A 27,505-nucleotide genomic window follows, 5' to 3' on the forward strand; every position below is an offset into this window, starting at 1 on the left:
CTATTCCTGTAACTACATCTTCTTTCACATCACAACATTCCCTTATCACGCTGTTCCTTATCCTATAAAAATATTTTTGCTTTCTATTATTCATTCTAAGTGTCCCTCTATCCATTTCAGTCAAAAATACTAAATGTACAGACAAAATATTTTTACTGTTTTATTATATGTATAGATTATATGTATGTAGGTATATATATATATGCAAATGTACAAAATTGACATCTTTTAAAAATTAGTTTTAGAAGAATACATTGGCAGCCCTACTCAGGAGTGACGCCTGACGTCAATAGAGTGTGCAACATCAGAAATTACACGCGAATGCGTCTCGGAAATATATTTTGATGGCGCGGTTTATAGGCCGCGGATTTAGTTCCCGTGGACTACTCTTACGTTCTTAACATAGATTTGCTGGCATCCATGGCTCAGGTTGGTACTTATACCTACACGCAAACAATCACGACTTTATCCCTTACGGTGTAGACAGAGCTGCTGTATCGCAACGTACATACGTAATATATTCACCAAATTTCATGAGAATCGGTCAAGCCGTTTCGGAGGAGTACGGAAACGAACATTGTGACACGAGAATTTTATACATACATAAAATCACGCCTCTTTCCCGGAGAGGTAGGCAGAGACTACCTCTTTCCACTTGCCACGATCTCTGCATATTTCCTTCGCTTCATCCACATTCATAACTCTCTTCATGCAAGCTCGGCGGTTTCGAATTTTATATATAAGATTATGTCTCCATCTATGCTGCAGTTTTATTTTAACAGACAGAGCGAACAGTATTCAGTCAAAAAGAATGAATAGTCACGTACAGCTGTATGACTTAATGATGGAATTGAGAATCAAATACTGACAGGTTGCTATCCCATCGCCTAAAAGAGGAATCCCAAGTTTGTAAGCCTATCCCTTAGTCGCCTTTTACGACATCCATGGGAAAGAGATGGAGTGGTCCTATTCTTTTTTTCATTAGTGCCGGGAACCACACGGCAGTTGTGTCGACACACACGAAATTAGATCTAGACAAATAAAATTGACCCATCCAGATGTGTATCATATTCTAGACATAAAATAGGACACTGATTGACTGATATATCATCGCTGAAGATTTGAAATTAAGCATGAAAGTTCTTTATGTAATCTAGGCGCGACTTAAAAGAGAATTCCTTGAAATTCCCGCGGGAATAGCTATATCTTTTTACACGTGAGGAGCCGCTTGTACACTCAAGTATTATATAAGATTATCTCACCGATTAGATTCGATTTTGGAATCCCATGGATGTCGTAAAAGGCGACTAAGGGATAGACTTATAAACTTGGGATTCCTCATTAAGGCGATGGGCTAGCAACCTATCACTAATGGAATCCCAATTTGATCATTAAGCCAAACAGCTGAACGTGGCCTATCAGTCTTTTCAAGACTGTTGGCTCTGTCTACCCCGCAATGGATATAGACGTGACTGTGTTTGTTGTAATATTACCAGCTACGGCTGCTACGGCTTCCCCCCTTGGTACATACATAGCCCCTAACACTGTTAAATAAAGTACCTACCTTCTTAAGTGTGAAACAATTTTTTATGACCAGTTCAAAGATAAGATTAAAAAACAATCAAATGTACAATTTGCCGTGTGGTTTCCGGCGCCAAATCAAAAAGTATAGGACCACTCCATCTTGTTCCCATGGATGTAGTAAAAGGCGACTAAGGGCATATCCCTTATAAACTTGGTATTCTTGTAGGCGATTGGCTAGCAACCTGTCACTATTTGAATCTCAATTCTATCTTAAAGCCAAATAGCTGAACGTGGCCTATCAGTCTTTTCAAGTCTGTTGGCTCTGTCTTCCCCGCAAGAGATATAGAAATGATTGTATGTATGTATGTATATACGCAAATGTATAAAATTTACATCTTTATCAAGAAAAATCTACATCTCGGGAAAGAGGCGTGATTTTATGTATGAATGTATGTATGACATCTTTATAAAATTAGTTTTAGAAGAATACATTGGCAGCCCTACTCTGGAGTGACGCCTGACGTCAATAGAGTGTGCAACATCAGAAATTACACGCAAATGCGTCTCGGAATATATTTTGATGGCGCGGTTTATAGGCCGCGGATTTAGTTCCCGTGGACTACTCTTACGTTCTTAACATAGATGTGTTGGCATCCATAGCTCAGGTTGGTACTTACTTATACCTACACGCAAACAATCACGACTTTATCCCTTACGGTGTAGACAGAGCTGCTGTATCGCAACGTACATACGTAATTTATTCACCAAATTTCATGAGAATCAGTAAAGCCGTTTCGGAGGAGTACGGAAACGAACATTGTGACATGAGAATTTTATACATACATACATACATAAAATCACGCCTCTTTCCCGGAGGGGTAGGCAGAGACTACCTCTTTCCACTTGCCACGATCTCTGCATATTTCCTTCGCTTCATCCACATTCATAACTCTCTTCATGCAAGCTCGGCGGTTTCGAATTTTATATATAAGATTATGTCTCCATCTATGCTGCAGTTTTATTTTAACAGACAGAGCGAACAGTATTCAGTCAAAAAGAATGAATAGTCACATACAGTTGTATGACTTAATGATGGAATTGAGAATCAAATACTGACAGGTTGCTATCCCATGGCTTACAAAAAAAAATCCAAGTTTATTAGTTAGATTTTCGTAATTTCAAGTTAGTTTCGACCAATGTTGTGAAACTATAAGAAATGACAATTATTATGTGACGTTGAAATGTTCTATTATCATTATTAAAAAAAAAATAATTTGTATTAGCCTTTCCCTTCATCGCCTATTACGACATCCATGGAAAAGATAAGGAGTGGTTTTACTATTAAATATCGGGACACACACGGCATCGGGATGCAGTGAAGTTTTTAAAAAATATCTTAAAGGTACATACATACATCTAGTCACGTCCATATCCCTTGCGGTGTAGACAGAGCCAACAGTCTTGAAAAGTCTGAATGGCCACGTTCATCTATTTGGCTTAATGATTGAATTGAGATTCAAATAGTGACAGGTTGCTTAACCCATCGCCTAAAGAAGAATAATAAAAAATATCGTTTATTTCCTCAATTAACAAAGATTGAACACGGTTTCTTAATGCTAGTACTCAGCTAAGTTGGCATGTTACATCAATCTTTGAGGAGAATCCCAAGTTCGTAAGCGTATCCCTTAGTCGCCTTTTACGACATTCATGGGAAAGATATGTTGTGGTCCTATTCTTTTTTGTATTGGTGCCGGGAACCAAACGGCACATCTTAAAGGTATTTTTAACAAAATACTTACTATAACGCTGTAGGTAACATAACTTATTAACAGGCATACAAAATTTCTGATTTATAACATAAATTAATAGGTTATAACAGCCGCGTTTACTAAATCAAATATTGAGTTAAGTTATAAATGGCAGTCTTCATACAGTTTACGAGTAAATTCGGTTTGTTTTTACCCAGATTTTGGGGAAATGGAGGGATTACGAAAGACTTAAGAGAATTATGTTTACTAACTCTTGTGAGGAACATTTTATTTGTAAGCAGTTTCGTTTAATAAATTACCAATTAATTCATTTATTTGTGCCGTGTGGTTCCTGGCACCAATACAATAAAGAATAGGGCCACTCCATCTCATTCCCATGGATGGTGTAAAAGGCGACTAAGGGATAGGCTTATAAACTTGGGAATCTTCTTTTAGGCGATGGGCTAGCAACCTGTCACTATTTGGATCTCAATTCCATCATAAAGCCAAACAGCTGAACGTGGTCTTCTCAAGTCTTTTCAAGTCTGTTTGCTCTGTCTACCCCACAATAGATATAGACGTGATTATATGTATGTATGTATAACTATATGGCGTTAAAATATTTTGAGTTCACTTTGAAACGCGATGTGGTTTACCTTAAAATTATTATATAGTAAACAATTATCCACTATAATATCTTATTCTATATTCCATCTATAAGCCACACACGGCACTAGTTATACCTTTTACAATTAATGTTTACATAGAAACAAGCGCCTGACGGCAAACAAAAGAACTCTTCCTTATACCTACAAAAATAATAAACTCAAACAATAATAAACCAATAAATAATAAACTCAAACAATAATAAACCAATTTTTTTCTGTCCAGGCATTGTCAACCGCGGCGATTCATTCCGGCGTCGCAGATCAAGATCGGGCAGTTTGGCGCCATCGTCTCCTGCGCAGTCAGCGCCGGAGCCCCAGGAGCGGAGGCCCGTGGCCTGCCATCGGGTGGCCATGGTCGGAGCCCCTGGAGTCGGGAAGACAGCCTTGATCAGCCAGTTCCAGACCAGCGAGTGTATCAATGCTTATGATAGACAAAGTGAGTGTTATTTTTCAATAGTCATTAATCGAATTATTATTATTTTTTTATACATACATACATACATATGGTCACGTTATCCCTTGCGGGGTAGACAGAGCTAACAGTCTTGAAAAAGACTGAATGGCCACGTTCAGCTGTTTGGCTTTATAATGGAATTGAGATTCAAATAGTGACAGGTTGCTAACACATCGCCTAAAAGAAGAATTTCAAGTTTATAAGCCTACCCCTTAGTCGCCTTTTACGACATCCATGGGAGAATGATGGAGTGGTCCTATTCTTTTTTTTTCTATTTGGTGCCGGGAACCACACGGCATATTTTTTTATTTTATTTTTTTATCACACAATATTCATTATGAACTTAAAACAATATTCCGCAAAACTGTTTTCACAGTTTCACTGCGTTCAGTCTCATTTAAAGTTACTAATTTAACACAATAAATAAAACTATATATCTATAACGTGTAGGTAACAATTTAGTTTTAAGCTTACATTCTTCTATAGAATGTATTGCCGTGCGTCGTGCTTTGCGGTTTCTGAGACTTTAGAATGAGACTAATCCATCTTTACCATGTATGTCGTAAAAGGCGACTAAAAGATACTTGGGATTCTTCTTGTAAGCGATGAGCTAGCAACTTGTCAATATTTGAATCTGAATTCTATCATTAAGTCAAAAAGCTGAACGTGGCCTGTCAGTTTTCAAAATTTGGCTCTGTCTACCCCGAAATTACCCCGGATTTATAGACGTGATTATACGTAGTGTATGTATTTATCAAACCTCAAAAGCACCTTTACATTTTATAGCAAAAGAGAAATGTGTTTTATCAATAAACATTAGACCATTACCCAGAGCCTAACAAAACTTATTACGTTAAAGTTACAATAAGGCTCACCTTTCACATTTTTCTTCGTGAAATAAGGATCGAAGGATCAAAGAAAACTATTGAAATGCCTTTTCGTTCAGTCCTAAAATAATAAGAATTGTAATTTATATGAACTACAGTACTCTTTGTAGAATGCAACTTTATTATTTGTATAAAACCGGGTTTTCTTTTGGTGCCGTGTGGTTCCCGGAACAAAAATAATAGGATCACTCAATGTCTTTCCCGTCGATCTCGTTGAAGGCGACTAAGGGATAGGCTAATAAACGTGGGATTCTTCTGTTAGGCGATGGGCTAGCAACCTGTCAGTATTTAAATCTCAATTCCATTATTAAGCCAAACAGCTTAACGTGGCCTATCAGTCTTTTCAAGATTGTTGGCTCTGTCCACCTCGCAACACATATAGATGTGATTATATGTATAAAACCGGGGATATGCCAAAGTTAATATTCATTTTATATGGTACATGTATAAAAATATAAAATCACGCCTATTTCCTTGAAGGGTAGGCAGAGACTACACTCTTGAAAAACTGACAGGCCACGTTCAGCTGTTTGGCTTAATAATAGAATTAAGATTCAAATAGGGACAGGTCACTAACCCATCGCCTAAAAAAAAGAATACCAAGTTTGCGAGCTTATCCCTTAGTCGCATTTCACGACATCCATGGGAAGGGATGAAGTGGTCCTATTCTTTTTTCTGTTGGTGCCGAGAACCACACGGCACGGTATGTATGTACTAGGCTTTAACATACATACATAAAATCACGCCTCTTTCCCGGAGGGGTAGGCAGAGACTACCTCTTTCCACTTGCCACGATCCCTGCATACTTCCTTTGCTTCATCCACATTCATAACTCTCTTCATGCAAGCTCAGCGGTTTCGGGTACTTTTGACCTGACCCTTCACCAGGACGTCCTTAATTTGATCAAGATATGTTCGTCTAGGTCTAATGATTGGCTAGGCTAGGCTTTAATATTATTACAAATACTTTACACCCGTTTTATAGTAATTTCAAACACACAATAAACCTCCACAAGCACTGTCTGCGGCTCGTCCCAACGTTTCCTGTCGCGTGATGCATTCGAAATGAGACAGTCATTCACTATGATAAAGCTGAATACTTTGCATCGCGCGAAATAGCTTCGTTTTTTATCTGTCTTACATACATACATACATAAAATCGCGGCTTTCCACCGAAGGGGTAGGCAGAGACTACATCTTTCCACTTCCCTTGCCTCCTCTTGTAAGCAATGGGCTAGCAACCTGTAACTAATTTGAATCTCAATTCCATCATGAAGCCATAAAACTGAACGTGGTCTTTCAAGGCTGTTGGCTCTGTCTACCCCGCAAGCAATATAGACGTGACTATATCTATGTATGTATGTATGCAAATCACGTCTCGCGTACGCGTTTAATATCTGTACGTATTATTTTTAAAAAGTATAATGCAACTCGAAAGTTTAAAATTCTATCATTAAACCAAATTGGTACGTGGCCTATCAGTCTTTTCAAGACTGTTGGCTCTGTCTACCCCGCAAGGGATATAGACGTGATTATATGTGATGTGATGTAAGTTTAAAATCAGTTACCATATAGCACATAACGTTTTTCGCTTCGCTGAAAACACATCTTCTCTTACAAAAATAAACTCAAATGCTAAAAAAAACGTTAATTACCGTTGCAACAGGGAAAACAAAATACTCCCGCAACACAGAGCACAGCAGTATAATTACTCTACACGTGTTCTTTGTTCGCATTTAGCCGATTCAGTGTATGTATGTATGTTTTTGCTAACCTTTTGTTCTGAATAATAACTTTTCGAAACAATGCTTCCGTTGGCCGTGTGGTTCCCGGCACCAATAAAAAAAAGAATAAGACCACTCGTCATCTTATTCCCATGGATGTTGTAAAAGGCGACTAAGGGATAGGATTATAGAGTTGGGATTCTTCTTTTAGGCGATGGGCTAGCAACCTGTCACTGTTTGAATCTCAATTCCAAAATTAAGCCATACAGCTAAACGTGTCTTTTCTAGGTGTTTAGCTCTGTCTACCCCGCAAGGGATAAAAACGTGATTATATATATGTATGTAGGTAGGTCCCCTCTTTTTCCATCCTATGCAGTCTGAATAAAGCAGATAAGGAGCGCTCGATGGTATGAAAAACAAAAAGAACCGACTATTGATCCCTTTTATAGGTAAATGTGCCGTGTGGGTTCCGGCCCTTCAGAATAGAACAACTCCATATCTTTCCGATGGATGTCGTAAAAGGCGACTGAGGAAGTTAGGATTGCTATTTTAGGCGATGGGCATAAGGCCATACAGCTCAACGTCGCCTTATAGTCTTTTCAAGACTGTTGGCTCTGTCTACCCCGCAAGGGATATAGGCGTGACTATATGAATGTATGTATTTAATAGATAAATCGCTTTCTATCCTATCGGGAACGATCTAGTTAAGGTCAGGTCAAGAGTCCCCTTAACCAAATACAAAACGAATGTAGAAAGTCAGATTTTATAAGTTCTAAACGTCATTAATAATTTCTGTACAAAACACATGAATGGCACCTTAATTGCTTCTAAAGTTTTTTAATTACAACTTGTTAGACATGTTCTGTATCGCGCGTTTTGCCGACGCAAAAGAAAAGTTTACTAGAAATGTTCCTATATTTTTGGGTTCGCATCATTAATTTCTGTTTTTCCACATATCAGTCTTTACATACACATATGTATATAATAACTACGTCCATTTCCCTAGTGGGGTAGACAAAGCCAACAGTCTTGAAAAGAATGACAGACCACTTACAGCTATTGGCTTAGGTAATGTGCCGTGTGGTTCCCGGCACCAATCAAAAAAAGAATTAGGACCACTCCATCTCGTTCCCATGGATGTCGTAAAAGGCGACTAAGGGATGGGCTTATACACTTGAGATTCTTCTTTTAGGCGATGGGCTAGCAACCTGTCACTATTTGAATCTCAATTCTATTATCAAGCCAGAAAGCTGAACGTGGCCTTTCAGTCTTTTCAAGACTGTTGGCTCTGTCTGCCCCGCAAGGGATATAGACGTGACTATGTGTATGTATGTAACGATGGAATTGAGAGTATAATTTATAACTCTCACATATTCTGCAGAGTCCCATTATTTTATAATTCTATTTTTAGTTCTGTCCTGGACTAATAAAAAAAGAGGCGCACGGTCTAATCCACTGGAATCGACAGGCAATATGTGATGGTTATCCGATGTGTGGCCATAAAACAAGCTTAATATGAAAGAATTTTATTTAAAATCGTCCGGTAATAGGTAACTGACAAATAGCGCATAGGTACTAGCTGTGCCCGCGACTCCGTCCGCGTGGAATAGATTGTTCATCATGGCATCATTGAAGCCCTCAACGGTAAATAATTTTCCCCGTTTTTTTTTTTCACATTTTCCATTTTTTCTTCGCTCCTATTAGTTGAAGCGTGATGTTATATAGCCTAAAGACTTCCACGATAAATGTTCTATTCAACACAAAATGCTAAAGCTGAAGAGTTTGTTTGTTTGTTTGAACGCGCTAAGGAACTACTGGTTCGAATTGAAAATTCTTTTTGCGTTAAATAGACCATTTATCGAGGAAGGCTTTAGGCTATATAACATCACGCTGCAACTAATATATATAACTATGTATAACTATAATATAGCAAAGAAATAATGGAATATGTGAAAAAAATGGGAAAAATTATTCATCCTTGAGGGCTTCAATAATGCCCAAAATAACTATTCCACGCGGACGAAGTCGCGGGCACAGCTATTCAAATAATATGAACTTACAATCCGCCATATTCCTAGCCCCACACTCAACCCCATGCCGTTGACAGCGGAAACTCAATCAGAATAGCGACAGCCGACCCACATAACACACATTGCCATTAAGACCATACATCACGTCGTTATGCCTTACGGAGAAGACAGAGCCTATAGTCTCGACTGATTACAGATTTTGGGATTTGGATAATAAGAGGTTTGCTAAAAAGGAGAATTCCAAGAGTAGCCTCTCCCTTAGTGAGCTTTTACAATGCTTCACGGGAAGAGTAGCAGCTGGCGCACACTGTTATTTCTCCACTACCTGACCAGCATTCCCTTAGTCGCCTTTTACGACATCCATGAGAAAGATCCGTCCATCCGTGCCGTGTGGTTCCCGGCACCATTACAAAAAAGAATAGGACCACTCCATCTCTTTCCCACGGATGTCGTAAAAGGCGACTAAGGGATAGGCTTATAAACTTGGGATTCCTCGTTTAGGCGATGGGCTAGCAACCTGTCACTATTTGAATCTCAATTCTATCACTAAGCCAAACAGCTGAGCGTGGCCTATCAGTCTTTTCAAAACTGGTGGCTCTGTCTACCCCGCTAGGGATATAGACGTGATCATATGTATGTATGTATGTATGAGAAAGATATTCTGTGAGGTTCGGGTGTAGGGTGTACAATTCATTGTCCTATTATAACGTGCCAGGGAACCACAAATATAATAAAACCACTCGGGATTAAAACTTTTACCGAAAGATGTAATTCACTTTTTAAGTTTTCAATTGTTTGAGAGGCAAAGTTTGTTGTCAACAAGAAAAGTCTAATTCGTGAGGTTAAAATGAAAGTGCCATGTGGTTCCCGGCACCAATACAAAAAAGAATAGGACCACTCCATCTCTTTCCTATGGATGTCGTAAAAGGCGACTAAGGGATAGGTTTATAAACTTGGGATTCTTTTTTTAGGCGACGGGCTAACAACCTGTCACTATTTGAATCTCAATTCCAATATAAAGCCAAACAGCTGAAAGTGGCCTATCAGTCTTTTAAAGACTGTTGGCTCTGTCAACCCCGCAAGGGATATAGACGTGACCATATGTATGTATGTAAAATGAACAATGGAAATAAAATTTTGGACAGAACTTTTTATATGGTTGACGAATGATGTACCTACTCGTTCGTAGACGAACGTACCTTGAAACAAATATGGGACGTCCTGACGAAGATCAGGTTAAGAGTAATTTTCTTTCTTTCTTTCAAACAGATGAACTTTAATGTAAAATGCCGTGTGGTTCCCAGCACTTTAGAATAGGACCCTCCCTTCTCTACGGATGTCGAAAAAGGCGACTAAAGGATAGGCCTGTAAACTTGGGATTCCACTTTTAGGCGATGGGCTAGCGACCTGTCACAATTTGATGCTCAATTCTATCATCATATAAGTTATACAGCTCAAAGTGGCCGTTGGGGACCGCTAGCTCTGTCTATCCGTCATGGAATAAAAACGTGATATCATAATATTGAGGACGCAACTCTCGTATTTTTTTTACATACATATGGTCACGTCTATATCCCTTGCGGGGTAGACAGAGCCAACAGTCTTGAAAGACTAAATGGCCACGTTCAGCTATTTGGCTTAATGATAGAATTGAGATTCAACTAGTGACAGGTTGCTGGCCCATCGCCTTAAAAAAGAATCCCAAGTTTGTTAGCTTATCCCTTAGTCGCCTTTTACGACATCCATGGGAAAGAGATGGAGTGGTCTTATTCTTTTTTGTATTGGTGCCGGGAACCACACGGCACTTATAAACTTGGGATAATAAGACGAAGTACATAAGTCCATTTTCGTGTGAATGAGGCCGAAATCAAGATAAATCCTAACATTGATGTGCGGCCAGGCCGAGTATGATGTATCGCTTGCATCCAGCAACTACCTATGTCTCTTGGCTAGGGTTGTCAGATGTCAGAACATACCTTACACCTTGGATTTGGAAATTTGTCAATTAATATATAATATAAAAAAATAAATACAATTTCGAGTAGTAAGTTGTCAGTACTTAATACAAATTACTAAAAATCTATATGGGAGATATACAGGGTGTCTGGTAAAGATAAAAATAATTAAAATATACCACAAAGTCATAATCGCACAGTCGACTCGTCGTTTGGACTTGTGGTGTAGTAAACCCAGAACGGTATAAACGATTTTTTGTTTGTTGTAAACACTTTATTACACAAATAAAAAAATAAACACAGTTCTTGGAATAATAAAAAAAAATTGTGTACAATGGCGGACTTAACCCTATTGGGATTTTTTTCAGTCAACCGAACTCAAATACAAATTAACTGGTATTATTGACAACCCTATAACCACACTGCCTGTTAGGCGGTGCAATATGGCCGGCATTTCCATAAGTCAATCGTCGATAGCAATTTCCTGTCTCTGTTTCTTTTTACCTAAATTCCTACAAAAATGTACCTAATTTGTTCCAATTTATTCATTTCCCTCGCCGTCGTAGGTTTATCAATAACTATACTTATATTATAAAGCTAAAGAGTTTGTTTGTTTGTTTGAACGCGATAATCTAAAAAATTACTGGTTCGAATTGAAAAATTCTTTTAGTGTTGAATGGACCATTTATCGAGGAAGGCTTTAGGCTATATAACAACACGCTGCAACTATTAGGAGCGAAGAAATAATTGAAAATGTACAAAAATAGGGGAAAATTATTCATCCTTGAGAGCTTCAATGATGCCCAAAATAACTATTCCACGCGGACGAAGTCGCGGGCACAGCTAGTACAATATAAATAATTTGTAAATAAAAAGAATATCCTTTTACCTTTGTAATTTTGTTTCTTTTGATTATCAGTCTCGATATTTTCTGTGTACATAAATTAGTCTTTTGTCCCAGAAGTATTTTTACCTGTACCTACGTCACCATGTTTTATGCAGACCTACGACGCTCTTCTCTCACTATTTAAGCCGGACAGCTGAACGTGGCCTTTCAGTCTTTTTTTAGTTTATTTGCTCTGTCTACCCCGAAAGGGATATATAATCATGATCATTAACGACGCTGTGTCGTGTGGTTCCCGGCACCAATACTCGTACAAAAAAGAATAGGACCACTCCATCTCTTTCCTATGGATGTCGTAAAAGGCGACTAAGGGATAGGCTTACAAACTTGGGATTCTTTTTTAGGCAATAGGCTAGCAACCTGTCACTATTTGAATCTCAATTTTATCATTAAGCCAAATAGCTGAACGTGGTCATTCAGTCCTTTCAAGACTGTTGGCTCTGTCTACCTCGCAAGGGATATAGACGTGACCATATGTATGTATGTTTGTATTAACGACGCTCTGTGATAGGTTATTAATGCTAAATTACCTATCTAAATCCAAATTCAGGTGAAACTACATACAATGCCTGTCAAATGCCAATGATTGCCGTTCTGAACAATACATTTACGGTATAGCAGACTTAGTATCGACGCTTTAGCTAATAGCAATTAAGTCATGTGGTTTCCGGAAGAGCACATAAACTATAGACAACTATATATATGGGTAATTATGTATAATATAGGTGAATGATTTAAAAAACTAAACATTTAGCGCGTCAAAACTCCTTAGAGCTGACGTTACATCTTTCCACTTGCCACGACCCCCCCCCCCCCCCCCCCCACTTCTTACGCTTCATCCATAAAAAAAAACTGTATTTTTTCGTAATAATTTTATCTGAACGTACAAATTGTTTGTTGGTACACACATTTTTCGGCGCCGACATGAGTTTCAAATCACCGCCAAATTACACACTGCATATATAATTTGGGCATCTGTGTGTTTGTTCAGAACACGAGCTCGTATGTGCCTAATTGACGTGTATGAAGTAACATGATTGATGTCACAGTGGAAAAATATTGTTTGTTTCTAAAAGTCAAACGTTACGAAAAGCATTTTGCTGTTTCTTCTTACGATCAAATTTGTGCATCTCCATCTCTTTCCCACGGATATCGTAAAAGGCAACTAAGGGATAGGTTTATACACTTGGGATTCTTCTTTTAGGCGATGGGCTAGCAACCACTGTCACTATTTGAATCTCAATTATATCATTAAGCCAAACAGCTGAGCGTGGCCTATCAGTCTAGTCAAGACTGATGGCTCTGTTTACCCCGCTGGGGATATAGACGTGATCATATGAATGTAATCAAATTTGTCAAAATGATTTCCGAGTCAATACTTGTGGGCATGTGACATCCTTGTATTTGATTTCCGGTGAAAATGCTGCACTCTAGTTTGTACCGCCGCTGCTTAATCACTTAATACTTATTGATAAGATCATGTCTCCTACTTCCAGTCCACTCGAATAGATTTTTTTAGAAATATACAGAACCTATGTACTTTTGATTCTTTTGTATTTATCATTCCTGATGTTGAATGATCTGTGTACATGAATTGGTAAAAAAATAAACAACATTCAATACTTAAATAAAATATGACACTGTCATGAATATAAAAGCGACGTTAAAAAAAATTTCAAATATAAAATATGTCCACTTTAAAATTTCCGTGTTTTCCAAAGAGATCTCATTCCGTCTTTATAAATATTATAACGCCTCGTGAAGGCTTTATGGCCAAATGATGTCACTTTGGGTACGTACTCTAAAATGAAATGTTCCGCTAAAATTTGTATTGTTTAAAGTAAAAATAAAATAATATTTTGGTAAAACTTTTAATGCCGTGTGGTTCCCGGCAACAATAGAAAAAGAATGGAATCACTCCATCTCTTACTCATGGATGTCGTAAAAGGCGACTAAGGAATAGGCTTATATACTAGGGATTCGTCTTTTAGGCGATGGACTGTTACTATTTGAAACTTAATTCTATCATCAAGTCGAATAGCTGAACGTGGCCTATCAATCTTTTCAAGACTATTGGCTCTGTCTTCCCCGCAAGGTATATAGACGTGACTATATGTATGTATGGCACTATCCATTTATATTTGAAATAAAATGTAGTATCGATAAATACACATCCATTCACTAACTATGCAACTTACTCGGGCTTATGATACGAAATTATAGCTATTGAGGTTCAATCTTCAGGGACCTTCTACCGGAAAAAAGGCGTGATTATATCTCTTTCCCGGAAGGGTAGGCAGATAATTAACTTACATATACATATAATCTCGTCTATATCCCTTGCGGGGTAGACAGAGCCAACAGTCTTTTCAATACTGATAGGCCACGTTTAGCTGTTTGGCTTTATGATATAGTTGAGATCCAAATAGCGACATGAGGTTTAGAATAACTTTATTCTCATAAGATTTACATAAAATAAATCACTTACTGAGAAAACAATATTTATATAAAGTATGGGCATGCATTTTATACAAAATAAATATAAATATAAAAAAACCAATAGCCTCGACACAGAGGGTATAGAATAATAAATATGAAAAAAAATAGTAGGGTAGATCTACGGAGCTACGGAGTGACGTCGTCTTCGTCATCGACTGCATGCGATCGCGCCCGGCAACACAAGGATTACTTTATTCTAGATGTGTCAGCAATGAATTTAGTTTGTTTTTTTTTTTTTTTTTGTAATGTTATATTTGTTTGTTTTCCGCAAGGTGATGTAAGTTTGTTAATTATAAAAATCGTGTATATATGTTTTTAGTTTTCTTTTAAAAATAGCTATTGATTTTACTCCTTTCATCTCTTTTGGTAGGTTATTATACATTTTCGCTCCTTCATATTGTATGTTAAATCTTCCATAGTTTGTTCTTGGAGTGCGTAGTATTAAATGGTTTGCGCTGCGTAGTTTGATTTTTTGTATTTCACTTTTTCTACGGAAAGATATTAGTGTGTGGACATGGTTATTTATAATTTTATATATTAACAGGCATGTGTAGTATAAGTATGTTTGCCTTATTGTCATTATTTTTGTATTTTTGTATATATTAACAGTAGGTGTTTTGAAGTCATAATTAAAAAGACATTTTATAAGTTTATTTTGAGCTACTTGTATTGTTTTTAAATTAGTTTGGTTTGCTGTACCCCAGATCTTAATCAAATAGTCTATATGCGGTTTTACTAGGGAGTTATAAATTAGATGTTTTATTTTATGTGGAAGGCAATTTGTTACTCCACGCAAAGTACCGGTTAATGAGGTTAGTTTAGCTTTGATTAAATTTATATGTTTATTCCAGTTAAGGTAGTGATCCAAATTGAGTCCAAGATATTTTTCACTAGTTTTTTGTTTAAGTTCTATGTCATTTATCTTAAGTTGTATTGGTTCACTTATTTTCTTGTATTTTGCAGTGAATACGACATAATTTGTTTTATCGGCATTTACTGTAAGTAAATTTGACAAGAACCATTTATTTAATTTATTCAAGTCTTTTTGGGCTTTTGATATCATATTGTTAATTGAATTACCGTAATAGAATAAACTTGTGTCGTCTGCGTAGAGAGAGATATCTGCATTTAGGCCTATGTGTTGGATGTTATTGACATATATGAGGAACAGAAGTGGACCCAATATTGAACCTTGTGGGATACCGAAATCAATTTGACTGGTAGAACTTTGATGTATACCTATTTTGACTATTTGTCTACGATTTTCAAAATATGATCTGAACATATGTTGCTAGCCCATCACCTTAAAGAAGAATCTCAAGTTTATTTGCCTATACCTTATACATGGGAGAGAGATGGAGTGGTCCTATTCTTTTTCTGAATAGTTTAATGTTAATGTTATTGAAAATAATATTTCTTTACAGATGTGGACAGCACAGAAGAGAAGGTGTCAATAATGCTGAATGGAGAAGAATCTGAACTTTATTTCGTCAACTGCACAACGACAAAGGTAAAATGACTAGAGATTCAAAATTCAATATTTTTTTATTGATTATCGACGGCCTCTGTGGCGCAGCGGTAATTAATACGCTTGTCTGTGACACCGGCGGTCCCGGGTTCGAATCCCGGCCGGGGCATGATGAAAAACGAACTTTTTCTGATTGGCCTGGGTCTTGGATGTTTATCTATATAAGTATTTGTTATAAAATATATTATCGTTGAGTTACTATCTCGTAACACAAGTTTCAAACTTACTTCGAGGCTAACTCAATCAGTGTAATTAGTCCCGTACCTATATTAAAAAAAAAAAAAAATTGTAGGATACTATCATATCGCTTAATATTAGTCAAATCTTTTCATTTCACAACATTGGTTGATATTAAATTAATTACTTAAACCTAACAACTCTCCAAACTTCACAACTATCCAAACTTAGAATAAAAATGTGGACGAAAGAATACATTGTTCAGATTAATTTATTTATATGAGATTTATAAAAAGATATATATTTTTATGGATTGGATTGATAGAAAGATATAGATAGAGAGATATCTCTTCCACACGCATATTTTAAGCACCATCTTCCTTTTCATTCTCAGCTTTTAATACCAAAGCTCAAATTCCGCTTTAGATGGAACAAAATAGACAACATGCCTCACAACCCTTACGGGGCATATAGAGCCTCCGATCACAAATGGATGTCGTAAAAGGCGACCAAGGGATATGCTTATAAACTTGAGATTCTTCATTTAGGCGATCGGCTAGCAACCTGTCACTATTTGAATCTCAATTCTATCATTAAGCGAAACAGCTAAACGTGGCCAATCAGTCTTACTAAGACTGTTGACTATATCTACCTCGCATGGGATATAAACGTGAATGTATAAAATAAATATAAATAAATAAATATATACGGGACAAATCACACAGATTGAGTTAGCCTCGAAGTAAGTTCGAGACTTGTGTTACGAGATACTAACTCAACGATAATATATTTTTATAATAAATACTTATATAGATAAACATCCAAGACCCAGGCCAATCCGAAAAAGTTATTTTCTCATCATGCCCTGGCCGGGATTCGAACTCAGGACCTCTGGTGTCACAGACAAGTATGTATTGTCAATTATTTAATTATATAATTAAGTCAATACTTAAAGTTGTCAATACACCGATTACAACATCGACAGCGAACTTTAACAATGGCAGGCTGTGGTCATCAAATCGATAGTTGCAACGGGCATTGTTGACAGTGCATTGTATCGATTATTTTGTAGTTACATTGGCTGTCTGCATTGTCATAGCCAGTGCCAATAAAAAAGGGAAAACCCCGACACGACTCATATATATAGTTTCCAAGATTATACTTTTGTACATAAATCTATACTTAAATTATAAAGCTGAAGAGTTTGTTTGTTTGTTTGAACGCGCTAATCTCAGGAACTACTGGTTCGAATTGAAAAAGTCTTTTTGTGTTGAATAAACCACTTATCGAGGAAGGCTTTAGACTATATAACATCACGCTGCATCCATCAGGAGCGAAGAAATAATGGAAAATTGTGAAACGGGAAAAATTTTCATCATTGAAGCCCAATGATGCCCAAAATAACTATTCCACGTGGATGAAGTCGCGGGCACAGCAAGTATAAATATATACGGGCAAAATTACACAGATCGAGTTAGTGTTGAGGTAAAGTCGCAACTTGTGTTATGAGAAACTAACTCAACGATACTATATTTTATAATAAATACTTAAATAGTAAACATCCAAGACCCAGACCAATCAGAGAAAGTTCGTTTCTCACTATTCAATGGCCTGGATTCGAACCCGGGACCTCCGGTGTCAAAGACAAGCACACTACCACTGCGCAACACAGGACATCACTAACATACAAAATTACATTCATTAACATAGGTATTTGAATCTCAGTTCCATTATTGAGCCACACAGGAGACTGTGGGCTCTGTCTATCCCTGCGGTCTACCCGTGAAGGATAAAGACGTGATTATATGTATGTATGTGCGCTTTAACTTTTTATGACTTACTTGTTGATATTTCTACATGCATATGCATAAGTACTACATACTAAGGAGGACAATAGTATATTCATCAAGTAAATATTACTATTCTCAAGGGGTAAAGACTTTGTATGAGGAAAAAGTCAGAGAATAACTAGTGATGTATATTTAAAACAAGAGGCCGCCCGCGACTTCGACCGCATGGAAACCCTATCAATGCCGCGGGATCTCCGGGATAAAAAGTAGCCTATATGTCATTCTGGGTCAGCTACCTACATACCATATTTCATCGTAATTAGTTCAGTAGTTTTTGCGTGAAAGAGTAACAAACATCCATACTCCTTCTCCTCCTTCTATATATATATTGCTAACGAAAAGTAATACCACCTACTCACTATATTATTACATCTACGCTATCTATTAATGGGGGAGACCTGGTGACCTGTAACACAGGTTCTTCTAGGAGTACAGGCGCCAGTTCTCCACAATATAATTATGTAACAGAAGTTATACTATTGTTTAACATGTAAAGGTATTGTTATTGTGGAGGAAAATAAAGGATTATATTATTATTATACTGACATACTCACAAATTTTTCATTCAACAGGAGGAAATCGAACGCTCAGAACCGCCAGACGCCTTCGTGGTCATCTACTCCGTGGTCGACAAGGCGTCTTTCCAGAAGGCTGAACAAGAGCTGGCGAGACTGCTGGACTGTGACATGCTGAGATGCAGGCCTGCCTTGCTGGTCGCCAACAAGATAGACCTGGCTAGGAGTAGAGCTGTTTCCACACAAGGTACTCTTTGCAGGCCCTGGACAAATCGACGATCATTAAAGGTCTACTTAGAAGGGAGTAACTTGATCAAATCGTCTTTTGAAAGGTGGGTTACCGTGCCAAGTGGGAAAGTCTCTGGCTACCCATCTGGGAAAGAGGGACGTATGTATTTAGTTATAGTATCTCCAGGAATCTGGCATACTGCGCTGTAGACCTGCTTTACTGGTCGCCAAAAAGATTGACCTGGCTAGGAGTAGAGCTGTTTCCACACAAGGTACTCTTTGCAGGCCCTGGACAAATCGACGATCATTAAAGGTCTACTTAGAAGGAAGTACTTGATCAAATCGTCTTTTGAAAGGTGGGTTACCGTGCCAAGTGGGAAGTCTGGGAAAGAGGGACGTATGTATTTAGTTATAGTATCTCCAGGAATCTGATATACTGCGCTGTAGACCTGCTTTACTGGTCGCCAAAAAGATTGATCTGGCAAAGAGTAGAGCTGTTTCCACACAAGGTACTCTTTGCAGACCATAGACAAATCTAAATTAAAATTGAAGTCTGACGATTGAATAGTCAAATGGACGATCATTAAAGGTCTACTTAGAAGGGAGTAACTTGATCAAATCGTCTTTTGAAAGGTGGGTTACCGTGCAAAGTGGGAAAGTCTCTAGCTACCCATCTGGGAAAGAGGGACGTATGTATTTAGTTATAGTATCTCCAGGAACCTGGCATACTGCGCTGTAGACCTGCTTTACTGGTCGCCAAAAAGATAGACCTGCTAAGAATTGGGCAGTCTTCACACAAGGTATGATATCTGTTACCTGGTCTATACTGAAGATATGAAGGTTGGTAAGACTGCAAGACTGTGATATGCTGTGATGCAGACCTGCCTTACTGGTCACCAACAAGATAGACCTGACTAGGAATTGAGCAGTCTCCAGACAAGGTATTACCTATACTTATATCCTAGAGGGATTCAAAACCAAATCGAAGTCAAAATAGTGAAATCTAAAACCTTCATACCGTATAATACTCTTAATATGAACATAGACGCACAAAACATAACGATTTCTGGTAATCGGCTACCAAAATAAACATAGATTACTTTATTTATAGACATACTTATAAAACAAAATTAAATTATTAATCGAATCGGCCCTCTTACCGATTTTTTTTTATCAACAGATATTTTCCTTACGTTCTTTAGATGCGCGAGGCTATAAGCCTTATCAGTCAATGCTCCCCCGGCGAAGTGGCCGGAAATTTCATCCAATTTTTTCCGTAAATAGGTTTATTGGAGACAATTCATCCCCCTCATTACAGTATATTATACGGACGCCGATTGATTTCCCAAGAGTTTGAAGAATTGAAGGCTCTATACGCATTATAACGAACTTCGTAAATGTACATGCCATAACAATAAATATAGTGATTCTTGTAGGAATAAGCAGAACCTATGATTGTACAATGGCGTCTTGTGGTATAATTGCAATAACTTTTTAATATTTGAATTCGTAAACAAATAAATTTATTTATTTGTCATCAGACAACACATTGTGGCAAACCTATAAGTTTTGGTATATAATCTAATCATCTGTAAAAATTATGTGCCAATTTTTGAGAGAATTTAATATATTTCAGTTGGAGCCCCTTCTTATTAGGTTAAAATTAATCTGCCATACGTTTTTAATCAAAGAACTGGACTGTGCCGTGTGGTTCCCGGAACTGAGAAGGGAGGGAAAGGGATAGGCTTACAAACTTGAGATTCTTTTTTTAGGCGATGGGCTAGCAACCTTTCACTATTTGAGCGTGGCCTATCAATCTATTCAAGACTATTGGCTCTGTCTTCCCCACAAAGGATATAGACGTGACCATATGTATGTATATATGTAACTAGACACCAAACTATCCAGACAGTGAATCTACACATATTAACTCTTCACATTTTGTCCACAGACGGCAAATGCCTCGCTTGCACATACAAAGCGAAATTCATTGAAGTATCGGTCGGCATCAACCACAACGTTGACGAGCTTCTCGTCGGTATCCTCAACCAGATCCGGCTGAAACAGCAGCAGTACTCCTCCGAGGGTGGCCGGGAGTCCTCGCCGGCCCACTGGTACAAATCCCGAGGGATGGTCCGCGCTAGCATGAAGGCGAGGCAGATGATCACGTGGATCTTCGGGAAGGAAGACTCCAAGTTCAAAAACTGTGAGAACTTACATGTTCTGTGAGTGGACAACGACGGGCCAGTGTTCGTCTAAAGACAAGACTTGGTGATGTGTCGACGATGCTTGTGTCGTTTTTGTTAAGTTGGCACACTGGTTTTGGTACTTGAACGAGGGTGAGTAACTGTTGAGTGCAAGTGTACTTGTTAGTGAAAATTTACGTGAAGTATATTGCGCAGAAAATAGCTTGCAAAATAATAAAGAGCAAAACGGTATATCATTATATCAACTTGGATTTTGGGCTCACCCCAAGAGAATCAAGACAAATTTCAATATGGTGATGACGGATATTTTAAGGTTAGAATTGATTTTGAATTGGCGCGGTTTTTAAAACTGGCACAGAGTATACAAAAAGATTCTCGTAGTTATGACATTACGTGTGTACAATAAATATAAGTTACAATCATTTTCGTTCGAGAAACCGCAATCAGTGTGTCGTTTAGTGTATAAATATAATAATAAACGCCAACCTATAAGTTTTGGTATATAATCTTATCATCTGTAAAAATTATGTGCCAATTTTTGAGAGAATTTAATATATACGTACTTAAGTTACATTTAAGTAAAAATTAAGTGAACAATGCAGTATTTCCCCAAGTAATCAGAATTTGTAATTTATCAGCAATATTTACGTAGTGATGTATAAATTAGACGATGAATTGGACCATTTATATAATTATAATAGTATATATACTGTAGTGATTACAATAAGTTTCTATTATTATAGAACTAACGCTTATAATAAATCAACTAAATGTGAGATCTATGAATCTTTATGTTGAACACATACCTATATCATATACATGGTGATTTTAATTTCACAAATTTGTGCCCACAGGAATTGAACTAAAAGTATTTGGAATGAATGTGTAGTCTATGTTTGTTTATTTTTTGCCTATATTTCTAAAATCCTATTATTTTATTTTCAAATATCACAAATATGGAAATTATATATTCTGAAGGCAATGTTTAATGCGGAAACAGAATAATATCTAAACTATTTAACTATAACTATATATATATATAATTAAATATATATATACTATATAACTATTATCAATATGCTTACGAAATTAATTTCACCTTGTATACATATTTAATAGGCACCTTTTCTTACTTTCCTTATATCCTAAATATCTCATATAAGATTGGGTCCACAATATTCCTTCCATCTGCTAACATATCCTTAGGTTTTGTTTGTTCATCCTATGTATTACCAACCTACTTACATTTCGAAATATATACTCTAAAATTACTTTTAATGTAAATACTTGTTCTACAACTTTACTATAAGATTCTCCACTTACAAAGCGTTTAAAGAGTGAACGGTAATTTTTCTAAATACCTGTCTTCCCTTAAATAAATTATTATATACGGGACAGATAACACAGATAGCCTCGAAGTAAGTTCGAGACTTGTGTTACGAGATACTATCTAAACGATATTATTTCAATAAATGCTTATATAGATAAACATCCAAGACCCAGGCCAACCAGAGAAAGTTCGTTCCTCATTATGCCCTGTCCGGGATTCGAACCCAGGACCTCCAGTGTCACAGACAAGCGCACTACCGCTGCGCCACAGAGGCCGTCAAACAGATTTGCCAGAGGCCGCTTCCTTTTTGATATCTCACAGCTTACCCAAGACGAATTTTCGTCCTGATTTCCTGGGGCTTCTCCACCAGCAACCCGTAGCCAACAATCCAGTATATGAGTAGACGAAGGTGAGGTGATGGAGTAGACTAGCCAACAATGTCGCAAAGACTGAAAGGCCACGTTCAGCTGTATGGCTTGATGATGGAATTGAGATTCAAATAGTGACAGGTTGCTAGCCCGTTGCCTACGAGAAGAATCTCAAGTTTATTAGCCATTCCCTTAGTCGCCTTTTACGCTATCCATATGGGAAAGATATGGAGTGGTTCTATTCTAAACCACACGGTTAGTTTATAAATAAATAGTTATATAAAATTTGTTACTAATGTTTTTTATACCATATCCTAGTTCGTTGCCAAGTAAGTGTATATTATTACATTAAATATAAAAAAAAAACTTGTAATTAATACGAATGCGTATGCACTAAAGGATTTGATGTTGTATCATAATGTATTGTGTCTCAGTGATATTACATTTTATACAAGTAATCTAATAAAAAAAACTATTAGTTCAATATAGCGTATACATAGAGTAACCAAAAATTATATTCACTATAATTACTTTAAGTGTAATTCGTTAGGTTAAAATGTGATCGTGACTTTTGTTAATTTGAACCGATAATAACGATTTTTGTAAACCTATGTACCTATAAAAACTGTAATTATTAATGGCTGTACACACGACGGTTCTCAATATGACCAAAGCTATAGTAATTATGTTTAACATTTTGTCTGTCTGTATGTAATTCAGTGCACATGATTCCTCACAATGTTTTCACCCGTAATAACAGCTTCGGAATAACCCAAACTAGAAATGGTCAATTCACGGTCATTCATCCATTCATGGTCAGAAGGTGCACCCTGGACTCCTCTCTAGAGAGGCGAGGATGTCTTCTTCCTCCTGGCTAAAGTCCCGCTTGCATCCTCGCCGCTCTGGAGAGGAGCCCAGGTATGCCTTTGACCATGGATCCTGGATTGGGTGAGTCAACATCACATTTCACACATAATCACGTCTATATCCCTTGCGGGGTAGACAGAGCCAACAGTCTTGAAAAGACTGATAGGCCACGTTCAGCTATTTGGGTTAAGGACAGATTTTAGGTTAAAATAGTGACAGGTTGCTAGCAAATCGCCTAAAAGAAGAATCCCAAGTTTATAAGCCTACCCCTTAGTCGCCTTTTACGACATCCATGGGAAAGAGATGGAGTGGTCCTATTCTTTTTTCTGTTGGTGCCGGGAACCACGCGGCACCAAGGTGAGTCAAAATTTCACAAAAAGCGACTCCCATCTGTCCTCCGAAACCTTTGCAGGGTAACCTAACCCGTATTTTTTTGTTCGTAAGAGCTTCCATTAGTATTCAAACTAACGTAGACTTATAAAATAGTGATTAGTCCATCGCCGATGTGGGATTCGAACCTGTGCCTTTCAGCGCATCACACACTTTAACCGGGCACTTTACCGATTCAACCACCTACGCTGTTCCTAGAGAGTTGAGGATGACCCCGGGACTAAACCCAGGAGGAAAAAGAGGTGGAATTAGAACTCTTGACCTTTTTCTTACAAGTCGTAAGTTTTTCACAGACAGTCCGATTTATTATACTACATTTAATAACCCTTTTTTAGCCGTAAGAATGATAAATTGGGATCAAAAGCCATATGAAATATTAATATTATAATTTTATAATTATAATTTATAAATTACAACTAATTTATAATTACAATATTATAATTTGTGTAAATTGTCCTTATTCTTCCAAATAAATTGAGAAAAATCATGGAATACGATTCAAGTCAGTGCCTTTTTATTGTTAAATTGTAATAATAACTTTATACCTTTTATTTTATTTATGTATTTGTCAAATATAAATGTATACCCTGTAAGTGGTAATTATTTTAAGTTTAATTGTTCCCCTCTTTCTTCTATCAAACTCCATCAAATTTGTTCATTAGAGGGGTTATATGTAAGTTGAACGTAAATTCGGACATTTTATAATTAAGAGACTACATTTATAAATACGTACTATTTTTTTTTATTTATAATAAAACTGACTATAGGAAAGCGGCTTATATTTTTCAAAAGAATAAAAGACGGAGATCTTAACTATTATTTCATATTTATTCACAGTTCTAAATCATGGATTCGATACATGTATCTTGCCTATGATTATGAATTGTGTATCATGTTTCACATACCTACATTAGTCTTTTGACTTACGTTATAAAATGTCCGCATTTGCCGTAAGTCTATATAAAAATAGATAAGTATTATAAATGCATTTGCGAAATATATGAGCTTGCATTGTATATAAATTTATATAATGTGGTACATGAACAGTGGGCTTGTAATTATATTCTAAATGTTATTTTGTCAATAAACCATAGATAATAAATAATTTTCTTAGTTTTTTTAGTTTCTTCATTTCGGAAAGCCAAGGCAAGTCGCTTGCAAGTGTAAAGTTTCACACAACTTAATATTATAAATGCGAAAGCTTGTGAGTATGTATGTATGGATGTTTGTTACTCTTTCAAGCATATACTACTGAACCGATAATGATGAAATTTGGTATGTACGATCGCGTTCATATCTGCAGTCATAGTTTTAAAATTCTTACGGGTTAAAATAGCGTGCACTGTGGTTCCACTAGATACACACACACATGCATATTTAAAAAGAATAAATATTCCTTCAAATGAATACGGTCTTTAATACCAATGATTACTAAGTAAAACAGTTTATTATTCTATGACATATAACATAACAAAACAGAAAGAGACGGTTATCAACGATGTCCGAACTGGGCCCGATAATTGTCGATCGAGATATCGTCGTCTCTCATTATTTGCATAAGATTTGCCTATAGAGGGAAGCCTGCGACTGCCAGACTTATGTCATTTCAATAAAGTTGAAAGTTTGTCTGCACACGACCCTAACATAGGTAGTGGTTCCTTAGAAAGTTATTGGGTAGCAATTTTATTACTTCGTTTGTGCAAGTGAGATCTAAGATATACTAGATAATCTCGCTTGCTCACACTCGCTTGTTCTAGTTACTAGCGGATTCCGAAGTTATTCAAGGAATTTCTGTCTATTAAAAAAAATATATATTGTTACTGACAATTTTTAATGTTTCAAGGTGCCATTTGAACTAAGTAACTGACTGACTAACTAACTGACTGATATCTAAGAATTACGATACCCGTGTCTTCAAACACGGAAATCAGTAAGAAATATTAAACAAGAGGGAGCAAAATAAAACACTCAATAATTAAAATTAGTAAATTTTATTGAAACAGTTTACCTATAGTTTTGTTTACATATTGATGATTATATAAAGGTATACATACAGCATATTACACTAATTTACCTATCTCCTGTTATTAAGGTTACAGCTTAATTATTCGTTTTCATAAAGAAAAGATATTGAAGCTGTCCTTAAAATACTATCTAAGTAGTAGTTTTAATATAAACTGGCAGAACCTTTCACGCACTATATGGACTCGATACACAGGGTAGTTTTCTTGCACAAATGATATTGCATATCATCAATCGGATAAATACACCGCACAGTTGGTAACATGGTTTCTTGCAGCACTTGCACATAATGAGCAGCTGTAGCGCATCCTGCTATCTACACCTGTTCCCCAGGTCCAGCAGCACTCATCCAGCCCCACATATTTACAGATATGCGTCCAGACTCCATATTTGGCACAATATTTTTTTCTTCATACCGAGTTGCATTTCTTCGCCATAAATGAAGCCTACCGTGTTGCGATGACGTAAACGAACTTTTTGTCCGTAAATATCGCCGTGTTCCAGTCAAAATCCAAATACTGCCGAGCAAATTCTAAATGTTTTTGCTTATTTATTTCGGATAAATACGGCTTTCTTGCTGGCTGTCTGTGGAATACCTAGTCCCTCACGGTGCAAACTCGACGAACAGTAACCACTGATGTGTCGAACTGTTCCGCAAATGTTCTGGTCGGTATGAAGCCATTATTTTCGTACTGTTCCACCATGGATCTTCGCTGTGTGGCGTGTCGCTGTGTTGATTAGCGGACGACGGTCGCTGAGCGGTCGACTTTTTACACTACCCTCTTCTTGATGGCGCGTTACCCAACGCTTAACCGCTTGTTGTTTATTGTGTTATTTGTGTGAATGTGTGAGTGACAGCGGTGACTGCAAGCTATAAAGTTTTGCGAACTATGACTGCAATTATGAACGCGACCGTACCTAGCTGAAGACCCAGAATAACACATAAGTAGACTCCTTTTGTGTTACTTTGTGTTACTTTGAGAATATAAATCTATATAGATCCTTTATTGTATTATTGTTACCACTGTAAATGTACCATAAATTATAAGAAAGTTATCACTATGTATAAAATGTAGTTATTGTTTACTGTAAATAAATTGATTGACAATAAATTTGATTACTTTATGTCGTGACATATCTTTTCCTCTTCATTAACCTATTTCCAAAAAAAGTTGTTCTCATAAGAGATCACTTCATGACTTCTAGTGGAAATCGTAGGAGAGAACTAAAGAAAAAAGGACTAACTACATATTACTGATTCAAAAATGTACAAAGCAACATCCCACCCCGATAATATCAGTTTACTCGTAATTTCGTTAACATTTATTTAATTAACTTTTCACATCATTTACTTATTATTTTGTCCTTAGCTGACCACGAGCTTTGAACCAAACACCATACATACATACATATATAAAGTCACGTCTTCATCCCTTGCGGGGTAGACAGAGTCAACAGTCTTGAAAAGACTGAAAGACGTTAACTTTCATCACAAATGAAATTGAGATTCAAAGTGATACGTTGCTAGCCCATCGCTTACAAAAGAAATCCCAAGTTAAGCATATGCCTTAGTCGCCTTTATTTTTAAAACAAACTTACAAACTTGAGTTTCTTCTTTTATTATTATTTTT

The 27,505-nt window shown here is 36.9% G+C and overlaps 1 protein-coding gene across 1 annotated transcript in view; it reads left to right on the top strand.

Annotated features, from left to right (window-relative positions):
• The window catches only part of LOC106133403 (GTP-binding protein REM 1), a 94,819-nt gene extending 67,914 nt beyond the window's left edge, over positions 1 to 26,905 (top strand). The window contains exons 2-5 of the mRNA XM_060946602.1: positions 4,164 to 4,376; positions 15,817 to 15,902; positions 18,520 to 18,709; positions 20,642 to 26,905. Coding sequence (XP_060802585.1) covers positions 4,164 to 4,376; positions 15,817 to 15,902; positions 18,520 to 18,709; positions 20,642 to 20,919 — 767 coding nt within the window. The 3' untranslated portion in view covers positions 20,920 to 26,905. The remainder of the gene's footprint in view (positions 1 to 4,163; positions 4,377 to 15,816; positions 15,903 to 18,519; positions 18,710 to 20,641) is intronic.
• The last annotated feature ends 600 nt before the right edge of the window (positions 26,906 to 27,505 follow it).

Source organism: Amyelois transitella, chromosome 11, assembly GCF_032362555.1.
Source record: "Amyelois transitella isolate CPQ chromosome 11, ilAmyTran1.1, whole genome shotgun sequence".
Classification (NCBI taxonomy): Eukaryota; Metazoa; Arthropoda; class Insecta; order Lepidoptera; family Pyralidae; genus Amyelois; species Amyelois transitella.